Source organism: Papio anubis, chromosome 18, assembly GCF_008728515.1.
Source record: "Papio anubis isolate 15944 chromosome 18, Panubis1.0, whole genome shotgun sequence".
NCBI lineage: Eukaryota > Metazoa > Chordata > Mammalia > Primates > Cercopithecidae > Papio > Papio anubis.
Window position 1 is genome coordinate 32,699,941 of NC_044993.1, and position 19,056 is coordinate 32,718,996.

General features: G+C 51.4%; 1 protein-coding gene and 1 long non-coding RNA gene across 2 annotated transcripts; both read right to left on the minus strand.

Annotated features, from left to right (window-relative positions):
* Window positions 1-1,828: 1,828 nt before the first annotated feature.
* On the minus strand, window positions 1,829-6,013 carry LOC108583495. The gene is made up of 2 exons (XR_001898214.3): window positions 5,726-6,013; window positions 1,829-2,656 (listed from the first exon to the last, which is right to left on the minus strand). It is a non-coding gene; the product is annotated as an uncharacterized LOC108583495 (long non-coding RNA).
* Window positions 6,014-8,137: 2,124 nt separating this feature from the next.
* LOC116268667 (protein NLRC5-like) lies at window positions 8,138-17,896 on the minus strand. The gene is made up of 11 exons (XM_031658230.1): window positions 17,006-17,896; window positions 14,853-14,936; window positions 14,377-14,460; window positions 13,954-14,037; window positions 13,737-13,814; window positions 12,615-12,698; window positions 12,458-12,529; window positions 12,102-12,185; window positions 10,480-10,563; window positions 10,052-10,135; window positions 8,138-9,249 (listed from the first exon to the last, which is right to left on the minus strand). The coding sequence occupies exons 1-11, from the start codon at window positions 17,119-17,121 to the stop codon at window positions 9,138-9,140; spliced, it is 966 nt and encodes a 321-aa protein (XP_031514090.1). The 5' UTR covers window positions 17,122-17,896; the 3' UTR covers window positions 8,138-9,137.
* Between the last annotated feature and the right edge of the window lie 1,160 nt (window positions 17,897-19,056).

Below are 19,056 nucleotides of genomic sequence, written 5' to 3' on the forward strand. Positions count from 1 at the left end.
GCTCTGAGCTTTGTTCTCTGCCTGCTTGTCACCCATCCATCCTTCCTTTCTCTAAGCTCTCCTCACCTTTCTTCCATGGAAGCCATCAAAGCCCTCTGCCCAGCTCTGGGGCAAACCAACCTATCAACCCAACTCCAGCCCCACGTCCTCCAGGAAGCCTTTCCTGATTGCTCAGAATCTGTCTCTTGTCTTTCCAGCGGCAGGAGAGCCAGGCACTGGGATGGACAGTGGTGAACAAAAGCAGACGGTCTCTCTCAAGTTGCTCACCTGTGGGGGCCATGACCAGGACCCAGGCAATCACATCACGATATGAAATGTGCAAAGGTTGGAGGTAGGGTGGCACAGAAGACCCAACTCAGCCATGGGAGTCAGCGAGGCTTCCTTTAAGAGACCTGAAGGATGAGATAGTTGGGCCTGTCAAGGAAGATACTGGATCTCTAGCCAAGGAGGCAGAGTGCAAAGGCCAGGAGTCACAGCAATTCCACTCCTAGATATGTACCCAGCAGAAATGAAAACATATGGCCACACAAAACTTGTACACAAATGTACATAGCAGCATGATTCATAATAGCCAAAAAGTGGAAACCACCCAAATGTCCATCCACTGATGAATGGAAAAACAAAATGTATATCCACACAACACAGAATATTATTCAGCCATAGAAAGGTGTGAAGTATGGCCAGTTGTGGTGGCTCACACCTGTAATCCCAGCACTTTGGGAGGCCAAGGCAGGCAATCACTTGAGGTCAGGAATTCGAGACCAGCCTGGCCACCATGGCGAAACTCTGTCTCTACTAAAAATATAACAATTAGCCAGACGTGGTGGCAAGCACCTGTAATCCCAGCAACTCGTAAGGCAGGAGAATCGCTTGAGCCCAAGAGGCAGTGGTTGCAGCCAAGATTGCACCACTGCACTCCAGCCTGGGTGACAGAGGGAGATTCCATCCCCCCTCCAAAAAAGAAAAAGAAAAAAAGAAAGGTGTGAAGTATTGATACATGCTACAATATGGACAAACTTGGAAAATATTATGCCCAGTGAAAGAAGTCAGTCTCAAAAGACAAATATTATATGGCTCCATTTAGATGAAATGTCCAGAATAGACAAATCCACAAAGAAACAAAGCAGATTTGTGGTTGCCTCGGCCCAGGAGTGGAGAATGGAGAGTGATTGCTATTGGCAAAGGGTTTCTTTGGGAGATGATAAAAAATGTTCTAAAGTTAGATTCTAGGCAGAGTGCAGTCCTACCTGTAATCGCAGCACTTTGGGAGGTTGAGGCAGACAGATTAGTTGAGGCTAGGAGTTCAAGACTAGCCTGAGCAACATAGTGAGACCCCACCATCTCTACCAAAAAAACAAAAAAATTAGCCAGGTGTGGTGGTACACGCCTGTAGTCCCAGTTAGGAGGCTGAGGTGGGAAGATTGCTTAGGAGGTTGAGGCTGTGGTGAGCAGTGATCACACCACTGCACTCCAGCCAGGATGACAGAACAAGACCCTGTCAAAAAAAAGGTTAGATTATAGTAATGATTGCACAACTGTAGATGTGCTCAAAACCACTGACTTGCATACTTTAAAAGGACAAAGGTCATGGTGTATGGATTATGTCCCAATAAAGCTATCTTTAAAAAAGAAGGCCAGGGATCAGGAGAGCCCCGAGGCAGTTGATTATGGCCAAGCATCCGTCACAGGTTGATTCTATGTGCTTTATCCTCATTCTGCACCCAACACAAGACTGCAAAATGTTAAACGAAGTCTTTCCCTGCCCAGGTGGAGGCCTCTCAGTGCACAGTGGGAGGCCTGCAGGCCCCGAAATAGACCCATGTCAGGGTATGTGTGTCAACACCTGCCATCGGGGTGTTTATTTTCACAGTCCAGGCTGTTTGGACAAACGAATCAGAATACCCAGGTTTGCCTGTGCACATCAGTGTGCTTGTGAATGAAAGACACATTGAAGGAGCTCCAGCTGTTTAGGGATCTGGCTGGGCCAGGGGTGTGTGAGGGGTGGGGGAGGGAGGGTGTTCCAGTTATTTATGTTGCATCGCAGATCACCCCAAAACTTATCCCTCACACTCTCGGGGTCCTCAGGGCTCATCGAGGGCAGGTCTTGTGCAGTGTTTCCCATACAGTTGCAGTCAGATCATGGTGGTGGCTGAAATTGTCTAGAAGGCTTTCTTGAACATATGGCTGGCACTGGACGCTGGAACCTCAGCTGGAATTGTCAGCTGGAACACCTACGTGCGACTATTCCTTGTAGCCTGGCTTCCTAGTGGCATGGCACAGGGTTCCATGAGTGAGCATTTGCACAGAAGCAAGTGGAAGCGTTATCGTCTGTCTCAGGCCCTTGCCTTGGGAGTCACATAATGTCACTTCTGTTGTAGTCACAGAGGGGTATCACCGTCACATAGTAGGAAGAGCATGTGGGATAGAAGGTATCGTGATGGCTGTCTTTAGAGAATAGCATCTGCCACAGGGGGTTGATACGGAAACATATCAGGATCCTTGAGGGATCCCCTCAAGGATCTTCTGGTTAGAGGCAGGTGTGGCTGACTCCATCGTCAAACCTCAGGCATGGAGTCATGGCCATGAGTTTGAATCCCAGCCGCTCGGAGGCTGCCTGGGTGAAATCACTCAATCCTCTGGGCCTCGCTCTCCTTCTCTGTAAAATAGGATAGACAGTATTTGCTTTATGGGATGGTTGTGAGAATCCAATGAGGCAGAATTCAGTGAGATTGTAACGTGCCAGGCAAGTGTAGACACCAGGGCTGGTGTATAATTGCTATTTTTTTTGAGATGGAGTCTCGCTCTGTCGCCCAGACTGAAGTGCAGTGGCACGATCTCAGCTCCCTGCAAGCTCTGCCTCCTGGGTTCACACCATTCTCCTGCCTCAGCCTCCTGAGTAGCTGGGACTACAGGCGCCCGCCACCACACCTGGCTAATTTTTTGTATTTTTAGTAGAGATGGGGTTTCACTGTGTTGGCCAGGATGGTCTCGATCTCCTGACCTCGTGATCCGCCCGCCTCAGCCTCCCAAAGTGCTGGGATTACAGGTGTGAGCCACCGCACCCGGCCATATAATTGCTATTTTTTAAGTTCCAGGGTTGTGGTCACTCTGATGCAAGGACGGTCCCTTTCTAGGATCAGGATATCCGGACCTCTCCAGCCCTTCCAGACAGTCCCAGACACCTCCCTCAGCTCTGACCCTGTGCTGGAGTATGTGTGGGTGTGTGTGTGGGGGGCCGGTAGGTGGAGGACTAAGGGTCCCGTGAGGACCACTGATGCCTCTGGCCCCAGGCTCCTAACCCAGGGGACCCCAGTTGGCCTTTCTTCCCCAGGGAAAGCTCCTCTACCGTTCCCTCCTTCCCAGGGCAAAGGTCTCTTTCTGGGCAGCTAGGGCAGGGTTGGGGTGTGTATGGGATGAGCCACCAGGTGTGGCTTCCGAGGGCCAAGGGGAGGGTTCTTCACTGGGGTGACTGGGAGGCAGGACAAAGACCAGCAGTCCCTGGAACTTCCTGAGCCTTGCCCCGGGATGAGATGATCTTTACCAAACCAGCCACTGAACGGTCTTTCCTGGAAGCTCTGGATGTGCCCAGAGTGCATGTCCTTCTCTAGTGGGGCCGCAGGTCCTCAGGCCTAGCTTTGGCCATGAAGTGTAGGGTTGGGGGCAGAAGCAGAGCCCAAGAAGGGTACACGGTCCTCCTGCCTTCCTGGGGGCCCCTCTCTCTCCAGGGAGCACACAGACGCGCAGGCCAGTTAAATCTCCAGCCCAGGACCACCCCAAGGTCACCCTTTCCTTTTGTTCCAGAGTTGGAGTCAGAGCCCCACTAAATACTTACTGTGTGACCTTAGGCAAGTCATGTTCTCTCTCTGCGTCTTGGTTTCCTCATTTGTGAAACAGAGGAGGTGGTTGCTGGGATTGTTGGGCCTAGAGTACACCACAGATGGTGATGCTCTACAGAGATAACCAGGTAGGGCAGGTGGCTGAGGATCCAGAGCTCTCCCCAAGGGAGTGCAGAAATGAGCCATAAGGGTCATCTTTGCAGCCGAAGAACATAGGTCCTCATGCCTAACCTCCTTTTGCTCATCCCCTTACTATACAGATGAGAAAACTGGGGTAGCCCCTGTGGGTGTCACAGGAGTGACCCGGGTTTGATTCCTGGTGCCACCAGTTACCAGCTTTGTACCTTTAGAAAAGTTAGGAAAAGTCTCTGGAGTTAGTGTCCCTCTCTGGAGAGGGAGGGTCATGGGATCCTCAGGACAAAATAAGGGGTACAGGTGCAAAGGCTTGCCCAGCCTCTCCAAGAGACGGCATACTCCAGACCAGTGGGTCTCCACTGCGGCTGCACACTAGAATCACTCAGGGAGCTTTCCAAATACTCTTTTTTCCCCCAGGACAGGGTCTTGTTCTGTCCTCCAGGCTGGAGTGCAGTGGCATGATCTTGGCTCACTGCAGCCTCCACCTCCTGGACTCAAGTGATCCTCCTACTTCAGCACCCCACCCCACTCCCCATACCCCGAGTAGCTGGGACTACAGGTGCACGTCACCACGTCTGGCTAATTTTTGTGTGTGTTTTTTATTTTATTTTATTTTATTTTGTAGAGACAAGGTTTCACCATTTTGCCCAGGCTGGTCTCAAACTCCTGAGCTCCAGTGATCCTCCTGCCTCAGCCTCCCAAAGTGCTGGGATTATAAGCGTGAGCCACTGCACTCATCCCAAATACTCCTTTTAAAAATAGTGATTTTTAAAAGCTTCCCAGGTGATTCTAGTGTGCAGTCAGGCTTGCGATCCTCTCATCTACAGTCTTCTAAGCTAAGTATGGTCCAGCAACACGGCCATCACCTGGAGGCTTCTTAGGAATGCAGAATCTCAGGCCCTGCCCCAGACTTGCTGAACCAGAATCTGCATGGTGACAAGATCCTGACACCCTTACAATTTCTATAACTGCAGTTTTACAGCTTGGGAACCACTGGCTGGACAGGTGTGTGTGTTTAGCGGAAGGATAGAGGAGGCAATTTGACAGCACCTGAGGCATGTGAAGGAGGTGAAAGGGGAGTCTGTGACTCCCATCAGAAAGATGGACATTCAGACACAATGGTCTTTGGGGACTTGTGGGGAAGAGTGGGAGAGGGGTGAGGGATAAAAGATTACAAATATGGCCGGGCGCGGAGGCTCACGCCTGTAATCCCAGCACTTTGGAAGGCTGAGGTGGGCAGATCACTAGGTCAGGAGATCGAGACCATCCTGGCTAACATGGTGAAACCCTGTCTCTACTAAAAATACAAAAAAATTAGCTGGGCGTGGTGGTGGGCGCCTGTAATCCCAGCTCCTTGGGAGGCTGAGGCGGGAGAATGGTGTGAACCCGGGAGGTGGAGCTTGCAGTGAGCCGAGATCGCGACACTGCACTCCAGCCTGGGTGAGAGTGCGAGAGTGCAAGACTCCGTCTTAAAAAATAAATTAAAAAAAAAAAAAAAGATTACAAATATGGTATAGTGTATACTGCTTGGGCGCTGGGTGCACCAAAATCTCACGAATCACCACTAAAGAACTTACTCATGTAACCAACCACCACCTGTATCACAATAACTTAAGGAAAAATAAAATAATAATGATAAATAAAAATAAAAAAGAAAGATGAACATTCAATTTGTACAATTATAAGATGGAGGCTGAGAGACAAAGTAGCAAAAGGAGATTCTCCCAGTCTTGCAGATAGACATGGGTACTTACCAGCCTGATCGCATTCTCAGTGCGAGGGCTCACACGCAGAGATGGGGAGCTTCCATTGGATCATCCTGCTTGACACCCCATAACCTTGTTTTTCTTTGAATTTTATTTGTTTTCATGTATATATTTAAACTGAGCCTACTTTGGGGAAGAAGGGGGCAGGGAGGCTATACTCTATCCGTGTTGGGTAGAAAAACAGGCCGGGTGTGGTGGCTCATGCCTGTAATCCCAGCACTTTGGGAGGCCAAGGCAGGTGGATCACTTGAGGTCAGGAGTTCCGGACCAGCCTGACCAACATAGTGAAACTCCGTCTGTACTAAAAATACAAAAATTAGCCAGGTGTGGTGGCGAACATCTGTAATCCCAGCTACTTGGAAGGCTGAGGCGGGAGAATTGCTTGAACCCAGGAGGTGGAGGTTGGAGGTTGCAGTGGGCCCAAATTGTCCTTCTCTAGTGGGGCCGCAGGTCCTCAGGCCTAGCTTTGGCCATGAAGTGTAGGGTTGGGGGCAGAAGCAGAGCCCAAGACGGGTACACGGTCCTCCTGCCTTCCTGAGTGCAGCACTGCACTCCAGCCTGGGTGACAGAGCGAGACTCCATCTCAAAAACAAAAACAAGACAAGCAAACAAACGAAAAACCAATTAAGACCTCCAAGCAGGCAGGTGGCAAGAGAGGAAGTTTTGCAAGACAGGAAGTTTCTTAATAAAATGAACAAGGCGATTTCACACCAACTTGATGTAGGCCCAGCCAGCTCTGCAGTGCCGGCAATACTGTGGTTTATTTCAGGGAAGCTGCTGAAAGTTTCTTGGAGTGTAGAATTTGGGCAGATATGAAGGGGGAAAAAGCAGAAGAGAGAAGTAAAATGGCTATGTAGCAAATGAAAATAGTGTCCTTGAGCTCCGGGGTCCCCTGTCCCCCATGGCCAGGTGCCTCTGGTTGGTACCCTCTGCTCCTTCCTCAGCCTTGGCTTCCCTGCCAAGCCATTTCCAGGCTTTGAGGGACTCATCTTTCATTCTTGGGCAAGGAGGGGAGGCATTGCAACCCCTGTAGTGTGAAGGTGATCTTGGGCACACTGAAGGCCAAGGTCAACTTGGCATCATGTCCCCAGGAAAGGGAGACAGAATTTCGGGCCCAGGATTGCCTGGTAAACTTCTTGGATCCTCTTCCTGCCTACTTTCTCCCCCATGACCAGGCAAACGGGCCCATTTGGTGCTAGGTGTGCCCTGACCCTGGCCCGGTAAGGGTGGCCCTGTGTGAGGTATGGGTGCTTGGCACTCGGCCGGAGGACTTTCTCCTCAAGCTTGGAGGGGTTCGGGAACAACCTGGAGGGCTGCAAAGGTCAAGGCCAAGCCATCCAGGTGAGCCACTGGTAGGCGGGGACATCCCAAGCTACTAGGCCAGGTGGGAACAGGTCCTAGCATCACCTCCTAACTTCCTTCTGGGTCCCACAGTGAAGGAAGTTATCGCATGAATCGCCAGTGGGCTAGCCTGCCCTCCAGTGGTACTCAGCTGTAACTGCACCCTCCCGACCTGGTTTTTAACAATGAGGTGGGAGGCTCCCCCTAAGATGAACTTGTTTTAACCACAGGAGGGAGAGAGGATGCTGATCTGTCATTTGGGGCATCTCTTCACGTCGTATGATATTTGGCTATAAAAAGAGAGGAGAACTAGGATGGAACCAGTACTTAACTTCTTCTTCTTTTTTTTTTTTTTTTTTGCCAGTAACTTTCCTCGTCTTGCTTTCCTGACTTCTCCAGCAGTCTTGTGTGTGTGTGTGTGTGTGTGTGTGTTTGTTGCGGGGTGGCTGCTAACCCACATACCTCATAGACAGGTAGCAAAGGGTTAAGTCACCTTCTGTTCCATGCCTGTCTGACTTCCAAAGCCATGTTCCTCTGGTACAACATCCCCATGCAAACTCTCCAGGCCAGGGTCAAAGAACAGCAAAAAGTGGGGTCAGGTGGGGTGTCAAGACAATGGGGAGCGGTGAGGACTGCAGCAAGCTGAGGGATGTGTGTGCATCTAAAAAGCACAGTCATGTGACTCTTTAGTGGGAGTGCTGGATTAGCACTTAAAAGCAGCCAGAATCTGAATTTTTATGTAAAATTCCCAATTTTAAATACTGACAATGACTTCAGAAAGTAGTTTCAATGTTATGCAAGTCAAACAAAAAATGCTTTTAACATGCTGAGCTTCCATAACACCCTCATGTTGCAGGCGAGGTCTGGAGAGAGGAGGTAACTTGCCCATGACCACAGGACTAGAGAAAAGGTCTGAGCTGGGAACCCATGTCTCCCGACTCCCAGGCCAGTGCTCCACTCAACACACCTCTCTGTTGTCTGCACTGCTGTCCAGTCCCCAGGGCAGGGGGTGAACCACTTCTGACTTCAGTGGAGTAGCAGGAAGCATCGGACTCAGGCTAGAGGTGGAAGACCATCATGTTTATTGATCAAACTTGGCTTTCAGTGTGACAGAACCATTCTTGGTTCTCCTTGGAAGTAACAAGAACACTGGGTAACATGTGGAGTGCCTGGAGGCTCACCTGATTTCCACCAAGGTAATAGCTGGACCCAGTAGCCTAGCCTATTGTCTTGGCAGTTCCCCCCACCCAGTACTGTTAGACCTGGCTTTGTCCCTTACACGGGACAGACTGGGCTTCTCCACTCCCAAGGCCAGGCTGGCCCTACCTCCACCCGTCCTTGGAAGCTAGTATGTAAGTAAGGGAGAGGTCATCAGGTTTACAGATGGGTAGGCTGAGGAATGAGGCAGGAGGGGACTTCATGGCTGAGTCCCCGGCTTGTCCCAGAGTCCTGGCCCTTGGGCTCCTGGACTGGTCAGTGCATGGACACTCTCCCCTCCCAGCTCAGGCACAAGGCTTTTCCTGACCTAGCTGCTCCACACATGCAGTCTATAAATACGTATTTGCTTTAAAAATTAATAAATTAGATCTTGGGCCAGCCTGAGGTCATCTGGCCAGCCATGAGTCCTGTGGCATGGACATTTGTCATGTGTCCTATATGGATCCACAATCATGTATCCTGCCACTTGGGATGCCAGGACCCATGCCATTGAACATGCATCACACGGAGTTTCATGTAACACCACATGTCAAGGGGTCATGCTGCCTCATACAACCTTACGTGTCATGCATTATCATGACACCCTCATTGTGTGCCGCATGTCCCCAATTGATCACACATATTACATGTAAAGCAGGATACTCCTTTGGCCAGATCCGGCTTCTCATTCCAGAAAAGTTCTCCCTGAGGACTGCAGCAGGACACATGTATCCTTCCCCCTGGGTGGAGGGCAGAGCACCCTGCTGAGGCTCTTTTCTCCTGAGTCATTTATCCCAGTGGGTGAAGGGTGGATCACTTGGGTGCATCACTTGGCTGGATTCCAAAGGTCTTGAGGGGGCCATCAAGTACCCCAAGGGGCCTGGGACTGGTTGTCAAAGAAGGCGAAGTCCAGCCTGGGCTCCTGGCTCTTCAGGCGCTGGGCCATGTCGCAGGGAATGGGGTTATTCCAGAGGCTGTGGGGCACAGATATAGGCACTCGTTCATCCTCCCATCTCTGTCCTTTGTCCTATCTGCAGATTGGGAGGCTGAGGCCCAAAAAGGTAGAGCTGTGCCCAGAGTTACCTGGCAGAGGCAGGAGTTAGACCAGCTGACCTAGGGAGAGGGGGTCCTCTACACCTGCCTCCTGAGTTCTCCAACTCAACCTTCCTCCCTGGGAGATAGTGATGCCAGCTAAGACCACACTCATATGACACATTTGTGCAAATAAGGAAAAGGCCCTCTTTCTTCAAGATGTTTTACTGCCATCTGTCTGAAATTGTCATAATATATGATTTTGGTAGAACGAGTCACTTTACTCTCATCTGCTAGAAATCCAGCAGGTTGATAATGTGAATGGTGCCTCTTAGGTTTAATGCTCTCATGCAGTGCACAACCTATACAACTGTATGTGATGGCTCTGATTATAGTTACTATTTTAAGTGCTTACCATGTGCCAGGCATTGGGTTCAGTGCTTTATATGCTTGTTTAGTCCTTACAACTCTCTGAGGTAGATACCATCAGTATCCCCATTTCATAGATGAGAAAATTGGGGTTCAGAGAGGGTGAGTTACGGCTACAAAGTTACACAATTGGCAAGTGGCAGAGTTGGGATTTGATCCAAGTCTGCTTGCTGCCAAATTCTTGGTGGAGTGGTCCAAGTCTCCTTTGATAATCCCCAACCCAGGCCCTGCCGCCTCCCTCCAGGGAGTCCCATTAGATCTGGGGGTTGGTGTAGCCTCCCACCCACCATCCCTGCCCCTGCAGGCCTCTGTTACCGGATGACTTGGATGCTAGACCCCTGGGCCAGTCCTTCAGCCAGGAGCCAGGCCCCAAAAGCTGTGATCTGATTCTTCTCCAGGCTTCCCAGTAGACGGTGAGGAGAGGGGAAAGACAGACACGGTCATGAGAATGGGTGTGAGGGTTTCCCAGGTCCCTTCCTCAGGCCAAGGTGGGGGGACACAGTCTCCCACACTGCCTTCTCAGAGAACCCAAAAGACAACAGGGACTTGTGGTGGGTGCAGCAGGAAGGCTGAAGGCTAGAACCCAGGGGGAACTAAGCCTGGCAGGGGCTTGGAACAGACCAGAGTGTGCAACTCAAGGAAGGGCTTTCTGGGAGGCGGGGGACTGACCCGGTGGCCTCTTGGTGTTCCCGGGAGGTAGGTCCCCCTTCAGCCCACCCCGTTCCTCCCCTGGCCCCTCATACTCCACTCTCTTCAGCCGGCCCATCTGCGGCAGAACCTGGGCCAGCTCGGCAGCCGCCTCATCCCCGAGGAGATTCCAGGACAGCCTGCAGGGTAGGGGTCCCAAAGTCAGCGGCAGGAGAGCAATGAGGTCGAGGGGTAGAGACAAGGCAGTGAGTGGGGAGAGCAGGGGGCCAATCGTGGGGGCAAGGGTTTTCAAGAGAGGCCACCTGAAAGGGTGCTTGTGTGTCCTCCCCTGAAGATGCCAGGGTGCAGGTTACCTTCCTCCCTGCTCCCCTCCCCGTCAAGTTTGGATCATGACGTTCACATGATGTTGCCATTTTTGCCACACACATGCACCTCCTGTATTTAGGATGCATCATATTTTTCTTTAAATCGGCCCCCTCTTTTTTCTTACTTTAAAAAATTCATCTTGGCTGGGCGTGGTGGCTCACGCCTGTAATCCCAGCACTTTGGGAGGCCAAGGCAGGTGGATCACCTGAGGTCAGGAGTTTAAGACAAGCCTAACCAACATGGTGAAATCCTGTCTCTACTAAAAAGACAAAAATTAGCTGGGTGTGGTGGTGGGCACTTGTAATCCCAGCTACTCGGGAGGCTGAGGCAGGAGAATCTCTTGAACCCGGCAGGTGGAGGTTGCAGTGAGCCGAGATTGCACCACTGCACTCCAGCCTGAGCAACAGAGGGAGACCCTGTCTCAAAAAAAAAAAATATAAATAAATAAATAAATAAATAAAATTAATCTTAAAAGGAAACATTTATTACTATGGAATAGTAATAAATGGGAATCTTGTGTTACAAGATCAATGGAAAACTTGTGTTACAGACCCCATATAGAAGGTAGTTACAAAAATAAGTATAGTACAAACAATGGTATTAGCTTCTAGTTGGAACATATGCCCTTCCTAAGATGTTGGGTTTTTAACCCTTTTGGTTAAAAAGGGAGAATCCCGTGTTAGGTGTTAAAGATAAATTAGCACTGATCTGAGACTTTCTCTTTGGTGTAATGAGAAGGGTTAAGACCTTTAGGATGCAAACTAAAATAATCTTGTAATCACTTGTGTCCTGTTCTTCAGGAAACAGCTGTGTCCTCCATACCATGGTTAGGGTCCCAGGCTAGTCCTAGAATTCTAGTTGACCCATGAGGCAGCACTGCAAGGCCCCAAGGTCTGGGGGATTCTGATTGCTAAGACACAACCAAGCACAGCCAGCCAGCAGTCTGGGTGTGGCTTTCTCCTGCCTTTAGCCACTGTTCACTACCAACTGTGGTTCATAAATGGAGGTTTCATCAAGCAGACAAGGTGGTCTATCCAGTTGCCTCCCAAAAGAAAGGTTGGACCAAAAACCTTCAGAGACCACCTGGCCCACCTCCCCTCCCACCACTCTGCAAATGGGGAAAAAGGCAGGAGAAGGTAAACTGTTTTACCCAACATCACCTGCAGCTCCCGTGTTAAAATGTCTCTGAGAGGATATCTGAGCAAGAATCATCTTCCCCATTTACAAATGGGAGGACTGGCCAGAGAGGATGGGAGCAGCTCCAGGCCACACAGCAGGCTGGGGCTGACTCCCCCCACCCCTCCCCACTTTTCCTTTTCCCAGCCAGCTCAGGACTCTTCCAATCACTCACAAGATTACTTCCAGGGCAGGGCAGCGCGTGAAGCTGGAGGTGAGGAGCTTGACGGTCTGGTTGTCAATCTTACAGGAAACCAGGCTGGGGATGGAGAAGGGCGTGGGGTGGGATGGGGGGTGTTTGAGTCAGGGGATCTAGCAGGTCCTGTCTCCTGCTATCAGCACAGGAGGGAGCAGAGCCGCCAGGGTCTGGGGTAAGCTAGGAGTTTTGAGAAAGCCTTCCTTTCTCGAGCCAGGCCCCTGCCATCCCTGGGGCTTCTATCACTTCGAAGGCCTCCCCAGGTGTTAGGCTCAGAGAAGGGCAGCCCTCAGCCTACTGCTGGTCCCCCCAGGCAGGCAGGGGCGGCTACTTACTCTATCTGTCTGAGCAGCGGGAGCTCCTTGCAGAAACGCAGGACCCCACCGGCCAGGTTGTTTTCCGCCAAGCTACAGGGTAGGGGAGATACCTGTGAGAGGAACCCCCACCTGCCCAGGACTGTCCCCGTGCCTGGGCTGGGCAGCCCCTACTTACCTGATCTCTTCCAAATGGGGGGATCCATCCAGGGCCTGGGTCAGGCTCAGGGCCCCACCTGGGCCCAGATGGCTGAACGGCAGGCTGGGGAAAGAGGAGAGGGTGAGAGGAGCCTGTGGGGACTGGGGGCCTTTTCAGAGCCCCCCACCCTCAGCCTCGTCTCAGGCCGCAGCACCAGCCCGTAGACAGTCTCTGGCTAATTCCCCATCCACACAGGACCTGGGTGGGTATCAAGGACGCTGGCTTTGGGGTCTGAGATCCCAAATTCAACACCCAGGTCCTTCATGTAGGAGTAAGGAAAATTCTCCACACCTCTCCTGGCCTTCATTCCCTGGCCTGGAAAAGGGAGCACATATAAGTCCCAGCGCCGGCCAGGCTCGCTGGCTCACTCCTGTAATCCCAGCACTTTTGAAGGCTGGGGTGGGTGGATCACTTGAGGCCAGGAGTTCAAGACCAGCCTGAGCAACATGGTGAAACCCCGTCTCTACTAAAATACAAAAATTAGCCGGGCATGCTGGCGCATGCCTGTAATCCCAGCTACTCTGGAAGCTGAGGTACAAGAATTGCTTGAACCCGGGAGGTGGCGGTTGCAGTGAGCCGAGGTTGCACCACTGCACTCCAGCCTGGGTGACAGAGAGAGACTCCATCTCAAAAACAAACAAACAAACAAACAAACAAAAAAAAACGTCCCAGCACTCTGGGGCTGCCATGAGGCTGCCGTGAGGCCAAGGACTTCAGCTGTGAAGTGCTGAGGCCGCGTTGCTTGGTGCTGTGCTCCCGCGAAGCCCTCTGCTAGGATTTCTTTCACCCTCAGGGACCCGCTCACAGGGCGCACTGAGCTGGGATCATTGTACTTCTTTTGCATGTGAAGAAACTGAGGCTGAGAAGGGGCAGGGTTTTGGCCAAGGGCAGGCAGGGGCCCGTGGCATAGCCAGGACTAGGCTGGGCCTCCTGATTTTCTTGCTGCAGACATCAGAGGCAGGGAAGGAACAGGCATGTGGGTATATGCCACAGCTTGACTTGGGGCAGGGCAGCTCAACTGATGGGGGCCTGGACCCCCCACTGCTCCCGGGGACCCTCCTCCCCACCAGCCCTGCATGGTGTGGGCAGGGGGCCACTCACTGCAGGACTCTCAGGTGCTGAGGCAGCTCCCGAGCCAGCCCCAGGGCTGTGGGATCCCCCAGGGCATTGCAGCCAAGCCTGGAAGAGGAGAGGAATGAGCACTGAGTGCTGGGCCGGCCCACTCGGGACCCCTGCCCTGCCCTGTGCCCACTGCAGAAGAGGAGGCCTGGTGGGCCTGGGGGCACAGAGGGCAGAGGCTACCTGGGCAAACACTCACATCAGCTCCTCCAGGTGCCTGCAAAGAATGAGAGACTCCGCCAACTGCATTCCCCCGGCTGGGCTGATGCTATTCACTGAGAGGCTGTGGGAGGGGGGCAGCCATCAGATCCTCTGACGCTCCCTTTCCCCGACACCCCAGCACGTCTGCTGGGGCTGCCAGTCCTGCTTCAGGGGGCCTAAGAGACAACCCCCCGACACCACACACCTACCCAGACAATGAGGCAGAAAGGCCCAGAGAAGAGCAGGGGCTGGGGTGGCTTAAGGTCCTACAGTGAGGGCCAGGAGGTCACCAAGCCCCACTGCCTGGACACTGAGGTTGGCGCAGGGGAGATTTTACCATGCTGGCCTGAGCTAGGGGCCAGTATCTCCTAGGACCATGGTGTGACCCCTGTGGCCCTCCTCTGTAGGGCTGGCTACTCACTCTATCTTCCTGAGCTCTGGCAGCCCGGGCAGGATGGTAGCTAAGTGCTGGACACCGGCGTCTCCAATCTGGTTGTGGCTCAAGCTTGGGGGAGAGAACAGCTTCATCAGCCTTCCATCATTTCATCTTGTCCACACCCCACTCCCAGAAAAAGAAGGGGAGGCTGAAGTCCCAGGAAGGGCCTTGGCTCACACAGAGAACCCCATCACCCCATGTTAAGTGACAGCTCCTAACTCTTGGCTTCCATTTAGGATGTTCTCCCCGTTGTCTGACCTAAATCCCTCTTGCCGCAATTGACACTCTCACATCCTGTCTTTGGGTCCCCCAAGGTTCTAGGCCCCAGGTTGTTTACACAGTGTAGAAGTGGGTGAAGGAGATGAGATGAAGAAGCAAAGGGTGTGGTCAGGTAGCCCCTTGTCCTTGTCATCTTTCCCTGCCAAAATTGCCTGGGTCTGGGGGCAGGATGGGCAACTCACTCCAGCTCCTCCAGGCTGGTGGCAGCCCTGAGAGCCTCAGAAAGGTGGCAGCAACCGACATCACCGATACTGTTCCTCTTCAGTCTGGAAAAGCAGGGAATAGACCAAGAGACTTTCAGGAGCTTAAAGGCCTTTGCAGGTGCTGTGCTAAGAACTCTACAGTTTGCAAAGCCTTACACACCCAGGAACTCATATGCTAGCAGCAAAACTTCTGGGGGTCTTGGCAGGTGGGCGGTGGTGAGCAAGGTGGGAATTACTGTCCCCAATGTCCAGGTGAGAAAACTGAGACTCAGCAGTGAGACTTAGGGACTTGCAGGCTGGGTGGAAACGAATCCAGAGCCCCTGGCCCAGGAGCAGTCTCTACATTTCTTTGCCAAGCTTCACCTCAGCCTCTGTGTCAGGGATCTCCAGGCTGGCCCGGCTGAATGTTAGTTTCACGCGGGGTTCTCTGATTCACACAAATCAGTTCTCAGGGGCATATCATGTTCTCATCTACGCATATGGTAGGTTTTCCTTAAACCCAGGGTATTGTCTTTACTGAGCCCTGACCTTGCTCTGCCTGGGTAGGAAAAACCAAAGAAACAGCTGAGGCAAATGGTCTTAGCCCCTTGGGAAGTATTTGTTTGTATGTTGTTTTTACTTTCTTTTATTTTGCAAATTAAATTTTAATGGAGCTGGGTGAGGTGGCTCACACCTGTAATCCCAGCACTTTGGGAGTCTAGGCAGGTGGATCAGCTGAGGTCAGGGGTTCAAGACCAGCCTGGCCAACATGGAGAAACCCCATCTCTGCTCAAAAAATACAAAAATCAGCTGGGTGTGGTGGTGCACACCTGTAATCCCAGCTACTTGGGTGGCTGAGGCACCAGAATCACTTGAACCCAGGAGGTGGAGGTTGCAGTGAGGTGAGATCATGCCACCACATTCCAGCCTAGGTGACAGAGTGAGACTCTGTCTCAACAAATAAAAATAAAATAAAAATAAATAAATACATATTAACGGATCGCCTTTCAGTAAATTAATTTTGGGTGAAATGGTCCAATATGATATATCCTCCTGGAACTTTCTAACCCCATTTCCTACCTACTCTGCTGTGCCCGAGGTGGGGGGTAGGAGATGGTGTACTTGGATATAAACAAAGCAATGCTTTGTGTCACTGCTTGGATTTGTTTTTTAGTCACAAGATTTCATGTTTTGAAAAATTACATTGAAAGTAAGTGTCATGTTTATTTAACCTAGCGGCAGGGAGTGAAATCACAAAGGGAGTATAGAAAGGCCGCCTCATCTGAGTCTAAACACACACTACTCAAAGTGCAGACTGTGGCCCCCAGAATTGCTACCACCCGGAAGCTTGTTAGAAATGCAGTCTGGGGCCGGGCGCGGTGGCTCATGCCTGTAATCCCAGCACTTTGGGAGGCTGAGGTGGGCAGATCACCTAAGGTCAGAAGTTCAAGACCAGCCTGACCAACATGGAGAAAACCTGTCTCTACTAAAAACACAAAAATTAGCCGGGTGTGGTGGCACATGCCTGTAATCCCAGCTACTCAGGAGAATTGCTTGAACCCAGGAGGTGGAGGTGGCAGTGAGCTGAGATCGCGCCATTGCACTCCAGCCTGGGCAACAAGAGCGAAACTCCGTCTCAAAAACAAACAGAAAAAGAAATGCTGAGTTTGGGCACAACGGCTTAGGTCTGTAGTCCCAGCTACTTGGGAGATTGAGGCAGGAGGATCACATTCGCCCAGGAGTTTGAGGCTGCAGTGCACCATTGCCAGTGCACTCCAGCTTGGGCCACATAGTGAGGCTCCAGCTCAAAACAAAAACAGAAACAAAACCACACACACAACCTAGGCAGAATTCCAGACCTGGGGAATCAGAATGAGCATTTTAACAAGAGCCCAGGGTGAACTGTGTGTGCCTCAAGGGTTGTTCTGCAACTTGGGCCTAAGCCCTTTAGGCCACTTTTGTAACCAGGAGGAAGCAGGTGGCATTAGAAGACAAGAGCAGTGGGCACCCACCTGGGAGGGCACAGGGATGGGCCTGGGAGGGAGCCACAAAGGATCCCCAGGGAGGTGCCCTCAGTGCTTCCCTGGATGTGGTCCCAACTGAGTGGGGAGTGTTTCCTCCCACTCACCCCCATGGGCCACTCGGTCACTCACCTGAGGCTCTGCAGGCGGGTCATGTGGCTTAGTCCGTGAGTAAGCAAGGTCAAGGCGGAGCTGTTCAGCAGAAGGTGACCGAGGCTGGAGAAGAGGAGGCCAGGTGAACTTGGCATCTAGGGGTGGGGCACTGTCCTGTCTGGGGGTCTGAGGCCTCTGTGCTTAGCAAGCCTAGGAACCTCCAAGACAGCCACTTATATCCACACAGTGTAAAAATTCTACGAAATGAACTGTACTGGGAGGTCCAAATGCTGTTTCTCTGCATGAATTACTGAGGTCAGGCAGGCAGCAGTTCTCTGTTCTGAACCTCACAGACCCAGACTAATGACCAGTAATAATGGCAGTCACATATTGAGCATAAAATGTGGGCCAAACGCAGGGCTTGGGGCCATCTGGAAAGGTGGGTTTATCATCATCCCCATTTTACAGGTGAGGAACGCCGAGGCTCAGAGAGTTAGAGAACAAAGTGGTTGCTTCAGGAACAGAACCCAAAGCTATAGAAGTCCCATTCCTGAGCTCCAACCATATGTGACCCAGGCGATTGTACTTCTAGAGGCCCCCAGCCTAGGCAGGAGAGGAGAATAACAATAGCTAGCACTTGTAGAGTGTGAACTCTGACCAGACTCTAAGAATGTAACACATATTATCTCATTTAATCCTCACAACAACCCTAGCAGGGGAGATTGCTCTCATCCTCAGAGTTAAGATGAGGAGGCCAAAGAACAGAGAGGCTGACGGACTGGCACAAGTTCACACATGAAGAGGCAGAACTGGCTGGGCACGGTGGCTCATGCCTGTAGTCCCAGCACTTTGTGAGGCCAAGGCAGGTGAATCACTTGAGGTCAGGAGTTCAAGACCAGCCTGGCCAACAAAGTGAAACCCTGTCTCTACTAAAAACACAAACATTATCTGGGCCTGGTGGCACACGCCTATAGTCCCAGCTACTTGGGAGGCTGAGGCAGGAGAATCGTTTGAACCCAGGAGGCGGAGGTTGCAGTGAGCCGTGATTGTGCCACTGCACTCCCGCCTGGGCGACAGAGCGAGACTGGGTCTCAAATAAATAAATAAATAATAATAAAATAAAAAAGAGGCAGAAGCGAAAGATGGTCAACTGTCTTGGTTGGCTCAGAACAGAAGGGTTTTTCCTGGATGTGGGACTTCGTGTGCTAAAATGGAGAAAGCGCCAAGCAAACTGGAAGTGTCAGTTACCCTACCCAGAGTTGAACCCAGGCAGTGAGGCTCCTAACTAGTGTCCATGCTCCTACCCACTCCATCACAGGTAGACAGCTGGAAGAAGCTGGCTGGATTTGAGGGTAGCTGCCTGTGAGGAGTTACACTTGGAAATGACAGATCTGAGATGGGAAGAGACCTCCAGGCACTGACGATCCATCCCCTTTCTTTGGACACAGAATATATCATATGCCCAGTTTACAGATAGAGCAAGTAAGGCAGCAGGAGGTAAGGAGCAGCACTTGGTGCCTGGGAAATCAGAAGGAAGAAAAAGGCCCTCAGGGGCATGGATGAATCTGTCCTGTCCCCCATGGTACCACAAGCTCCTGGCCCCGGCCCAGGTGCCCAGCTCAGTACATATTTGTCGAATGCATGAATGAGCCAATGAATGACCTCACTGGGCCTCTAATCCCCTGAATAAAAGCTTCCAGAAGGCTTAGCCTAGATGCAGGCACATGAAGAGTGGGCAAAGAAACAGACCAGTGAGATGACAGGAGGGCCCTGGGGTCAAAGGTCTCTGTAATCCCTCTTCTCCTTTTACCTGATCCTCTCCCCAGGAGAAGCAAAGAGGGACAAGTGGAAGAATTTCAATGTTAAGGGGCAAAAAGTCAAAAGGCTACTTTCAAGCTGAATTCAAAACATATGTAGAAAAAAAAAAATCTGGAGAAAAGTTCACAAACTGTTCAACAGAAGTTTTCTCAGGGGGTGTCATCTCCAGGGCATTTCATGTTGTTTGTTACATATTTCTAGAATGATGGAACTTTTTATAGCCAGTGTATATTTTTGGTCATCAGAAAAAGTTATGAGATGAAAAGCGGAAG